Source organism: Zonotrichia leucophrys, chromosome 22, assembly GCF_028769735.1.
Source record: "Zonotrichia leucophrys gambelii isolate GWCS_2022_RI chromosome 22, RI_Zleu_2.0, whole genome shotgun sequence".
Classification (NCBI taxonomy): Eukaryota; Metazoa; Chordata; class Aves; order Passeriformes; family Passerellidae; genus Zonotrichia; species Zonotrichia leucophrys.
In genome coordinates this window covers 578762-590643 of record NC_088191.1, presented here as the reverse complement: position 1 = coordinate 590643, position 11882 = coordinate 578762, and the positions used below count along the sequence as shown (strand labels likewise).

The 11882-nt window shown below is 48.4% G+C and overlaps 1 protein-coding gene across 1 annotated transcript; it reads right to left on the bottom strand.

The window, feature by feature from the left end:
• Nucleotides 1-7006: 7006 nt before the first annotated feature.
• On the bottom strand, nt 7007-11638 carry BMP10 (bone morphogenetic protein 10). The gene is made up of 2 exons (XM_064731278.1): nt 11305-11638; nt 7007-7950 (listed from the first exon to the last, which is right to left on the bottom strand). The coding sequence occupies exons 1-2, from the start codon at nt 11636-11638 to the stop codon at nt 7007-7009; spliced, it is 1278 nt and encodes a 425-aa protein (XP_064587348.1).
• Between the last annotated feature and the right edge of the window lie 244 nt (nt 11639-11882).

Here is an 11882-nt window from a genome sequence, read left to right as displayed (position 1 = left end):
GGAAATGCCTTTCCAAAAGGAGTCAGGAGGTCAGCCAAGCACCCCAAGGACAGTTGTTCCCAACACAGCAGCTCCAGACAGCGCTGAGGAGCGAAAGGTCAAAGCATCCACTGGAAACTGGAGTGTTGTCACACCCTGGGAAGGGATGTTTCACTGGGGGGCTGGGAACTGCTGCTCCCTTGCTGTATCCCTCCTATCCAGGGGAAAGAACGCTCTGTAAAGTGTGAAACGGGGATAAATCACATTTACACTTTGCAGGAGACGTGGGACACGTGTTTAGAGACTCATTATCTCCTCAGGGCTGGGTCTGTCCCCTTGCTGGCAGGGGACAGGCATTGCTGTGGGGTCAGGGATGGCACAGGGAGCTGTGGAAATGCAGATTAAATTGCTGTCAGCCACGCTGACCTGCTCCTGCTCACTCACAAGCAGATGGCTTTTAAAATAAATGGCTTTTAAAAGTAAAATTGCAGCTGAGCCTTTGCCCGTGGGTGAGGACGGTGGGTTACCCATGGGAGCAATGCTGCAGGAGCAGGGTGGGCATGGCAGGAGAGCAGCTGGCAGAGGGCAGAGACCTCAATTCCTCATTCCCAGGGGTTTTCCTCATTCCCAGGGGTTTTCCTCATTCCCAGGGGTTTTCCTGTGTCCCAGTGGCTCCCAGTCCCCAGGGGCTGCTGTGGGCAAGGCCAGGAGAGCCAGAGCAGGGTTAATGCAGCTCTGGGAGCTCATTAGTGCTGTGCCCTGAGCAGTGTCAAAGCTGCAGAGGGGCAGCCCCGCTCCCCTGCCCTTCACTCCCTGCTCATTATCTCCAAGGCACTAATTAGGGCCCGCAGAGGAAGCACAAGACACACGATCAATATTATCGGGCCAAATTTGCTGCTGGTGTGAATTGCCGATGGGCAGAGAACGAGAAATGCCGAGGGGAAAGGAGGGAGCTCATTCCCTGCCAGGATAACACCAAACTTGGTGCAAATCTCCAGGGAATGTCTGGGATTGCAGACTGCATTTGCATGGTGCTGTTCTGTGTCTGTTTTAGCAGTAACCAACTGCTGAAAGTCAAAATTGGAGAATTTCAACCCTTTCCAGCCTCTGCATCAGCCCCTGGGGCTCCAGGAGTGTGGGCTCACGTTCCTGTGGATCAACAGGAGGGACTCAAAGCCCACCCAGTGCCACCCAGTGCCACCCCTGCCATGGCAGGGCCACCTCCCACTGTCCCAGGCTGCTCCCAGCCTGGCCTTGGGCACTGCCAGGGATCCAGGGGCAGCCACAGCTGCTCTGGGCACCTGTGCCAGGGCCTCATCCCCCTCACAGGGAACAATTCCTTCCCCTAACCTAAATTTTAACCTAACAAATTTTAACCTAAACGTTATAAAATTGTATAAATTTTAATAACACAATTAGTTATTTAATCCAGCTAATTCTAACATAAGTTTTGCTCCAACCTGGCCATACTGAAGCAGCCAGAGCTGGGTCAGAGCTGCAGCTCTGCCCTCCCCGAGCTTTGCATCCCCACCAGCCCTGGTGACAGCTCAGGAAACGGATTCCACCAAATCCCACAACAACTGATGGGAACTGCTCTAATCTCTGGCAGATAAGGAGTTGCTACAGCAAAGCCAACATAAACCTGAGCTCCCTGGCAGGCTGGGCTGTTGTTTAGCTGCTGTTGCTAGCCAGCTACTGTACCTGATTGCAGAGACCACCCTGCGTCCAAACCTTCTCACTTAACTCGACACATTCATTTTCAACACCATGTGAAGCTCCCAGCCTGGACAGGCTCAGTCACACAGGGCTGAAGGACTTTGTTTGGGGAGCTGGAGAGCTGCAGGAGCATCCCTCAGCCCTTCAGCCTCCTTAGGATGTTAATATCGAATATTCCTCAGTGTTAATATTGAATATTCCTCAGTGCTAGTATTGAATATTCCTCAGTGTTAATATTGAATATCCTCAATGTTATTATTGAATATTCCTCAGTGTTAATATTGAATATCCCTCAATGTTAATATTGAATATTCCTCAGTGCTAGTATTGAATATTCCTCAATGTTAATATTGAATATCCCTCAATGTTATTATTGAATATTCCTCAGTGTTAATATTGAATATCCCTCAATGTTAATATTGAATATTCCTCAATGTTAATATTGAATATTCCTCAATGTTAGTATTGAATATTCCTCAATGTTAATATTGAATATTCCTCAATGTTATTATTGAATATTCCTCAGTATTAATATCAAATATTCCTCAGTGTTAATGTTGAATATTCCTCAATGTTATTATTGAATATTCCTCAATGTTAATATTGAATATTCCTCAGTGTTAATGTTGAATATCCCTCAATGTTAATATTGAATATCCCTCAATGTTATTATTGAATATTCCTCAGTATTAATATCAAATATTCCTCAATGTTAATGTTGAATATTCCTCAATGTTATTATTGAATATTCCTCAGTGTTAATATTGAATAAATGCTGCTGCAGCATTTATTCCAGCTAAACCCAGCTAAACTAAAGCACAGAGTGTTGTCTCTGTTGGTCATCACAGAAAGCAAAATATTGTGAGATAGGGAACAAGCCAAGACCTTCCTGTTCAGGAAGTTTTGCTCTGTGCCACGGAAATCCATTCCTCTGGTATAGTTTCCTTTATTGCAGCCTTGTTGATTGCTTTTATCCCTCCTATTTCCTGCCTTTACTTCAAAAATACAACCAAAAGTTTTTCTAAATGCTTGAAATGCTGAGCAGGAGGGGGATCAGCTTGTGCTGGGAACAGAATCCCCCTGAGCCCCTCCCCAGGGCCAGAGACACCTGGGGGGCTCCTGGGCCAGCCAGGGCTCAGCCCCAAACCTTCCCACCATTGCCCAGGAAAAACCCACCCAGAACATCCCACCATTAACCAGGAAATGACAGCCAGAAAATCCCACCATTACCAGGAAAAAACCACCCAGAAAATCCCACCATTACCAGGAAATCCCACCCAGAAAATCCCACCATTAACCAGGAAATCCCACCCAGAAAATCCCACCATTACCAGGAAATCCCACCCAGAAAATCCCACCATTACAGGGGAAAACCCTCAGGTTTCTCCTTTCAATGTCAAAGCAGGAGTTTGGGTAAGATGAGGGAGATGTTTTGGGGCAGTTTTCTATTTTCTGTGCCACAGCCCCTCCCTGGCTGCCCTGCCCTTGCTGGGCTCAGAACACCCAGCTGTGGCCAAAGGCACCAATACCCAGCAATAATACTCTGCACATCATAAACCTCTTCCTCCAAGGTTGCTGATAAGAATTTCCATTTTTAGTCGAGGGCAAATGAACCATTCAGCCTTTATTTGTTGCTGCTGCACTTGAAGAGGGAGCAGAAGCTAATTTTTTAACTTTTCCTGTAAATAATGCATTAATGAAGACAGATGGGTCAGCAACATAAACAAAAGCTCTATCTCAAGCTGGTTTTGTTCTGGTTTTGTTTCCCAATATAGTAAGCAAATCACCACCACCCCAGTTCCCATCCTATTAACAGTGTTTGCACTCCAAATGTTGAACTGGGTTATAAGGAAGTTTAAATTAGCCCTGGGCTGTAGTTTTTCAAATGTTTGAAGCAGATGTTCAAGTGCCACGAAATCTTCTTCTTTTTTTTTTTTTTTTTCCTTTTTTTCCCCCCCTCTAAAATCCCAGTGGGTTTTTCAGGGCTTTGGCTCAGTGTGTGTCACAGAAAATCCCAAACTCCAGCTCTGCCATTGTGCTGTGGGTAACCCAACTGGCTGGGGCTGTCAAAATTCCCATTTTCCTTTGGAAATTCTGCCTCTGGTTTGCCTTGCTCTCTGAGCAGCCTCAGAAGGGCAGGGCAGTAACTTTAGGGAGGAGAAACTTGGAATAGGTTCTGTTTTCCCAAACCTTTCTAAAATTAAGACTGAATTGAAAACTTAAGTCGAACATCTGCTCATATGCTGAGATAAAATAGATCAGAAATGAGAGGAGAATCGATGCACACCAGAATTTAATGTGACAAATAAAGCGTTTTAGAAACAGAAGTCACAGTACTAATGTGGATGGATGGAAGGAAGGAGCATAGAAACAAAGAAAATGAAAACATGCAGTGGAATAATTCCTCAGGGACTCATGGGACTCCCAGCTCGGCAGCCCTGGCTCTTGTCACACCCTCACCCTGTTATTTGTGAGTGTTGTGTCTGCTTGGACAGGGGCTTTAAAGCCAAGCACCTCTGAACTTGCAGAAACAGCCTCGATTTGCTGCCTGGGAAAGCTCTTTAGGAAATATCTGCCCCCTGTTGTTTTTGCTCTGATCTCTGCCACCGAACTGCACGAACATCCAAGAAATGCCTTTGCATGGTTGTGCGGAAAAGGGCAAAGGGAGGATTTTGCTCAGACCCCCCTGATAAATGGAACCCCACTGCCAGGAGCTCTGATCTCAGGTGCGCTGAAGGATCCAAGGGACGCTCAGTTTTCTCCCAGAACAGCACAGTGAGACACAGCTTTACTTCCTTCACCCCAAACTCTGGCTGAAACCCTCCTCCATCAGCAGGACAGTCCTCATCTCTTTATGAAGAGAAGTTACATCAGCAGCCTGGCTGCCCCTAGTTCTGAAGGACCACCATTGGTATTTATTGACAATTTTACTGATCTTGTAGAAGTTCACACACACAGCTGATGAAATGACACATGGCTGTGTTTGCTCTGTACCTGAACACTGCACAGACTGTGCTGTGCTCCAGCAAATCTCTGCCAGACAAGGACAGACACTGAGGGCAGGCTCTGCTCTGCTTTGCCGTGTGGTGCCTTGAGGATTTACAGTGAGACCTCACAGATTTGTGGGCATTGCAGGGGGTTATTGATTGGTTTTGAGGCTCAGCTTTCCCTGCAGAGCCACTGGTGCAGTCAGGGAAGGACAGGGGAGGCAGGGAGGGCAGATCTCTGCCACGGCAGCGCCCGCAGAAATGAGATGATAAAAGCAAATGTCGGATTATCTCCCTAATGCTGGATTATCACTCCTAACAAGGTGAGTGGCTTGTCTTGGCAAATGGCTTCAGAAGAATCGTGGATGGTTTTGAAAGGGTCTGTGTGGTCACACTTGAACCGTTGGCTGCTGCAGCTGATGTCAGCAGAGCAAATGTCACACCTCCCCGAATTCCTGCATCGTGCCATGAGCTCTGATTGCAGCGGGCCTCGGGGAAAGGGCTGTCAGGGCTGTCACTCACTCACAGCCAGAGCCATAAAGCAATATCACAGCCCGGGGTGCGGGCCACTATCTGCACACTGCCTAACTCTACAATAAACTACACAGCGGAGCACTTAGAGCTGTGATACCCCCACAAGAGGAGCTGTAAATTGATGAGCCCATACTCCAGAGCTCCACTGAAATAAATCACTGCAGGGAGGGAGCAGCTCTGCAGGCGAGGGGGTAACTGAGCCGTGTGGGGCTTACAAGTATCCAAAAGTCAGCAGCCTCCTTCTCTGTGCCACACAACTCAACACAGAGATTCCGTGAGAAGTAGGATCAGTTTTATCCAAGCGGGATTACACACAAGCACAAAAATAAAACATTCTGTATTCTACATTATATTACAAACGCAGGCAGTCAATAAATAGGTCAATAAATTATGGGAAGCACAGAGGAGTATGTGTGAAAATGGGTGAAATTGGGTTTAGTTGGTGCATGATAAAGTCTGGGGTGTTCATTCCCATGAAGTGTTGGAGTGATTCTTTCAAAGACCCTTATCACTCCCAGGGAAGATAACTTTCCCTTAAAAGTGTAAAACAGATGCAGGGACAGTACAGTAGGCTCTGGTACAGGCTAAAAGAGTCAACATCACTTACACTTTCCCAAGAATCTGACAAATTTGCAGCTTAGTATAAATAAAGTGACGGGTCTATTGTTTCTCAGCTCCGACACCTCCTTATCACCACGATTTGTCGCAGAAGAGTGGTGGGAACATGGCATGTGACTCCATCTGCAGATCTGGGGGGAGGAATATCCCTGGGAATGGACAATTCTGCACTTACAGAGAGGGAGGATGCCCGTGTGCACCAAGGGCTCTGCTGCTCCGCCTGGCACTGCTGGGCCATCCCAGCTGGATTGTGCAGCTGCATCTCAAGGGATTTGCTGGCTGGGAACGGGCGCTGCTTCTTAGCTGGGAGGAATTTCAAGGACAATTTTAGCTGGTGCAATTCCAAGGGTTGAGGAAATTTATTGCACTTCCTTCTGCCACCTAAAGCTCTGGCCCTTGAGAGCCGACCCACGGCTGCTGCAGCAGCAAAGCCAGAGCTGCCTCAGAGTGATTTTGTCACAAACCTGCACAGGGGGAATTTCTTGCCTTGGCCCTTGCCTGGCACTGCTCCTGGGCCACCTGCTTTCCTAAGAAAGGTGGGAAAGGGAATGGTGCCCTTCTGCTCCAGATGCCAAACCATCCCTGCCAGTTGCCTTTGACTGAAACAGGGAAAGAGTGAAGAAAGTATTAAGAAAAAAGAAAAACAAACCACCTTGTTTGTGCCATAGTGATTCGGGAGCTTGAGAATGATCAGGATGTAAGATCTACAGAGATAAATTAAGGAAAAAAAGAGCATGTAAAGACCTTTATGAAGATATTACAGAACACTGAACAATCTAGGTGTGATTGCCCATCACTCTCGTATCTTTAACAGCTCTGGAGATGCCAATCAACATTGATAAAGTACAAAAATATGCCTTTATTTCCATGAATTTGGATGTGCCTTTTTGGCACCAAGAGCCCTCCCAAACAATCCAGTGATCAGCTCCATGCCCTGGCAGGAGGAGAGGCTCGGTCGCGATCTGGACAGCGAAGAGCAGCGAGAAGGAAGCCAAGGAACAAAATATACAATCCCTACACGACGTGCCCATTCCCCGTGGCAGGAAACATACAATTATCTGTACAGGCCTCATTAAATAACCTCATTAAATAGCAAATCCCAAATGTACAAATTTACAGACTGAATCATTAAATACTCCCCCGTGCCCTCCCCGCGCGTGCGTTCCCTCCTACTATCTGCAGCCGCACTCTGACACCACCATGCCCTCGTACTTGAACTTGTAGGTGACCACCCCTGCATCCAAGTAGAGGATGGAGATGGGGTCGAGTTTGGTGGGCACGCAGCAGGCCTTGGAGGCTTTCTGGGGGTTCTTCAGGTGAACCAAAGTCTTGACTATGGCGTGCTTGGTGGGCGTGACGTGCTCCGTCAGGGGGTAGGCGCACACGCCGTGGCACTCGTACGCTTCGTAGCCCGCCGGGGCGATGATCCAGGAGTCCCAGCCAATCTCCTTGAAGTCGATGTAGAGAGGAGTCTTTTTGCAGTAGTTGCCCTTGGCGTTCCTGCGGATGCGGGCGGTGGAGTCGTAGATGATGTTGGAGCGCATCTGGAGCAGCGCCTCCTCGCCGGGCTGGTCGTGGAAGTTGCCAACCTCCAGGTTCTCCAGGCCCAGGAACTGCTCGTGGTCGATCATCTCGTTCAGCTCTTCCTTCTCCTCCTTTCTGTCGTTGCTTTGGTCGTCGGAGTACACCACCAGCAGGGGCAGGTGCTTGGCCTCGGAGTTGATGTCGATGTCGAGTTTCCCTTCCCCGTTGTGCTCCTCCCCTTCCCTGCTCTCGATGTGCACCTCGAGCCGGTGCGTGGTCAGCCCTGCCCTGCGCCAGCGCCGGATGGCCTCGGTCACCTCGAAGCTCTCCCACTCGCTGCTCGTGCCGTAGATGTGCCTGGAGGCCAGGGCCACCATCTTCCTGTCCTCGCCGGCCCCCGGGGGGATGTTGTCCAGCACCTCAAAGATGGTGACCTTCCTGTCCAGCCCCTCGTAGAGCCGCTGGTCCCGCTCCACCAGGGTGTAGAGCCGCAGCTCTGCCATGGTGATCTCCTCGTGGTGAGGGATGGAGACGTTGAAGAGCAGCGGGTACCTCCGGGTTCCTGTCACGCCTGTAGGGTGGGAATCCAAGTCTGCAAGGGACAAAAATCAAATGTTTTAGGAGAGTCAACGCATCCACAAACTCACGCACTGAGGGTCATCCAGCATGCTGGGTTTCACCTGGGCAGCTCCAGGAAAATGTTCTTTCAGCACTTCCCACAGCTGTGCTTGGAAAAAAGGCTGAGGTTATTTTAGGTGTGTAAGGACTGCAAGGTGCCAGACCTGCTACAGACCTGGATTTAGTGATCCTCCTTCTGGCCCCAGGCTTTCCAGGGACTTCCTTGCCAACTGGAAGGTTTACATATTAAAAATGTGCTACCTAATAATGACATAGAAATCACTTCTAGGGTGCTGCACAGCAACTACTTAATAAACAAAGGGAAAACATTAATTGGGGCAGGCACTGGAGCCAACATGAAATGGACAACATGCAGTGTGCAAACACAAGAAATGTGTGTGCTGCAGTGTTCCTGTGCTAGCAGGAATTCCCTGCTGCTCAAACACCCCTCAGACATGGAGAGGGCCAAGCACTTGGGGAGGAAAAGCTGCTTTGAGAGAGGCTTTACATTGGTCAGGGCAGGCGGTGGCACCAGGGTGACCTGGCAGCCACAGGCCCCGTGGGCTTTGGTGAGCAGCCAGCTGCGCTCAGCCAGGCCCCGTGGGCTTTGGTGAGCCGCCAGCTGCGCTCAGCCAGGCCCTGGGCGCCTTTAGCAACGGCCCAGGTGAGAGGAACAGTGCCTGCTGCCACCTGGGCTGCCCGTCCCGCTGCACAGCAGCGTTCATTTCTTCCCCCAGAGCAGGATCTGCTCACCGGGGTGCATTTGCTGCCTCCTCCCAGCCCAGGAGGCAGATTGGGACACAGAGGCTGGAACTATAATTAATGCAAAGGGAAACTGTTTGTGACCTGTCGCTCCCTTCATCTCTGCCTTCCCCAGTTTTTCTGTGTGGGTAGAAAAATGACTCTGATAAAGCCACAAGGCCTGGCCATGCTCCACCAGTGCACTTAGGCAAGCCATGAACTTCAGCACGTGACTTGTGCTGTTTGACTCCAGTTTGGAGTCTTTGAGGCACCTGCCTTTTTATTTTATTCTTTTTTTTTTTTTTTTTTTTTCCCACTCTGCATTTTCATCTCTTCACAAATAAAATAAAAAGAGGGGGGATTCTGCTTCCAGAGCCAGGGTAGGAGCAGACCCTGAGCAGCTCTCACACAGCCAGGATGTGACTCTGCTCTCTCTGGGAAGTCCACAGGGTCCAGACCTGCTGCTCTTTCCAGTGCACCCCTGGGAGGGTTGGGAAGGGAGATCTGGAGTCCATAGGAAAAGAAGAATTTCCCTTAAAACTTTATTTTGAGTATTAAGCACTGATTACAGCCCCATTTACAACTAAATTGTTATGGCCAATGGGTTAAAACAAAGAGCTAATTCCAGCCACGCCACCTGTTATATTTCTATAATAAAGGATTTAATGTATAAATATGAAACTGGGATTTCTGCCAGTTTTCAGCAGGCAGGTGAACAAAACAATTCCAAGCTCTGTTTCTCCTTGTCTTTCTCATTGCAAGCAATTAATATCTCTATCAAAAGAGCTCTTTAGCATGAAAGGAATGGTTCTTAATTATCCAGATTCTGAGGACACATAAAAAACATGAATTGCGCAGTCCTTAAACTGCATGTATTTGTGAAGCTGTGCTCCCATCAGAGGTGTCACTTTGCATCCTGCTGGTTTGGATTGGAAGAGGTGAGAGAAAACCTGAAAGGGCAGAAATTTAAGGCGAATTTTCCCCATTTGCTGCAGAACTTCTGCAAGAGGCACCGCAGGACAGCAGGGAGCTGCCAACACCACCTGGCAAAGGTCAGCCTGTGCCATTTCTGTGCTGCAAACCTGAATTTCTGCAGGTGGAATGATTTCAGATTTGCATCATTAAACCACAGGGTGTTTTCTTCTTTACCACGCTGTACTTGGCAATCTTTGTGCTTGTTTGTTTCTTTTTCAAATAGCACAAAATGAGAACAACACCTCCCACGAGTGTGCCTTTGCTGCTGAGCACACTCAGCAAGGCAAGGTGAGCCACTGGCCACCACTGCCTGCACTGGTTGGCCACCAACCCTCCAAAAAACTTCTCCACACTGGAAAAAAGGAGATGGAAAGGAACTCTAAATCACAGGGCAGATTCTCTTCACAGCAGAAATTCACTGCTGTAAAGGGTGCCTGGGCCTGGCAGGAGCCAGGAGCAGAACTGAGCTTTGGGATTCTCCCCTGGCATCTCACTGCCCTGCAAAACTCAAGTGATTTCCACTCTGCCTCTCCTCACAGCTCATCACTTTGGAGCTGCAAATTTTGAGGAAAAAGCAATAATGTCTTTAACTTCATTAATTAATGAACAGAGGGTGAGAGAGGCCCTGTGGCAGCTCAAACAGCCACGTGTGCCCCATGGTAACTGAACATGAATCAAAGCACTTGCATTTGCCATGTGGATTGATGGATGCTTGGAATTGTTCAGTTGAAAAACGTTTTTTTGTATAAAAATGCTTATTTAGTTTAATGTGTTGGTGGAAAAAGGTATTGGCATATTATTGAATATTAGTGCTGAAGCCTTATCTCATTGTCGTTGAACTGAGTGGAACGTGGAAGGAAAAACAGGAAAAAAGAGAAGGGTATGGCACAGGGTGTTAATAATGCCAAGGTTATATCTGGGATCCCTGTGTGGGCCATTCACTTGAGAGTTGGATTTGATGATCTTTGTGGGTCCCTTTCCACTCACAATATTCTGTGATAACTGGGTTTCTTCAGGTTTTGTTTTTTTGTTTTTATTAGGATATAGTCTGGTACTCCAAGGTAAAACCTATTGGTTATCCAAAATTCCTCTTCACTTACTTTTGTGTATTTTCTGGACTGCGTGCCGATCCAAAGGAAGAAAACTTTACAAATGCCACGGGATCAACAGTGACAAGGCATTAACAGAAAGCTGTACCTGGTTAAGCTCATAATTTTAAAATATTTCACTTGAAGATACACTTTGAACAGTGTGTAAAAATGAGTCTTGCCTTAAATTCAAATATTACTTAAGGTATCCATTTAAAAATTTGATCAACTGATTACGAATGATGTTTGTAATCATTTTGGGGATAAAAAAATTGATGACACTTGGTGCTGCCCTGATATTAAAGACACACCTTCCCTCAAAACCTTCCAGTCTCCAGAGCCAAGGACAAGGAGTCTCTCACCAGAGCTGGGGTCTGGGCAGCCCTGCCACAGCTGCTGATCTCCAAGGCCGTCCTCACCAAAGGCCTTTTCCCTTTTCATGCCCCGTACCTGGTCAGGGCATTTCCCACTGGCTCTAAGGACGCTCCTCTCTATCCATTCCCCCAGACATGAGCAGCTCTTACCTTCATTTTTGAAGCTCCTGATGATGTTTGCAGAAGGCATCGATGTCCTGTCTGTGGCAAACCTGTTGTACAGCTCTAGCATGTACTCTGGAGGGTCCACCTTGGCCGACTCGTGCAGGGGGATGTCGGAGAGGTTCAACGTCTTCAAAAACTCATTTTTCATGTTCTGGAGCAGCGTGTTGAAATCAACCCCGTCTTGCTCGGAGAGGATCTCATCAAAAAGAGGCACGTCCTCCTCCAGGGAAGAGTGCTCCAGGCTCAGGATGGGACTGCAGGCTGCAAGGTGGACCAGGAGGGAGAGGACAGCCCAGAGCTGGAGGACGACAGAATCCATGGCTTCGCCTCCAACCGCGCTCAACGAGCTCTGCCGCTGGTGCGGCTCGGTGGCGGTTTTATCCGCTGGGCTGTGTCACACAGGGATGACAAGTTTGGAAGCTCTTGTCTTGAAGCTTGTGATCCGTCCTGTCTGTCTGCCCCTTCCCCCTCCCCAAAACCAGGTCTCGGTAATTGGATCTCGCTCTCCTCTATGGCCGCCTTGCCTCCCTTATCTCGGCCAGTGGAAGCTGCTCACCAGATTT

Bases quoted from the DNA above. Each gene is read 5' to 3' on its own strand.
- BMP10 (XM_064731278.1), bottom strand. From the start codon at position 11,638: ATGGATTCTGTCGTCCTCCAGCTCTGGGCTGTCCTCTCCCTCCTGGTC. The intron at 7,951-11,304 runs GTAAGAGCTGCT...TGTCCCTTGCAG, and splicing joins CAGGAGCTTCAAAAATGAAG to ACTTGGATTCCCACCCTACA.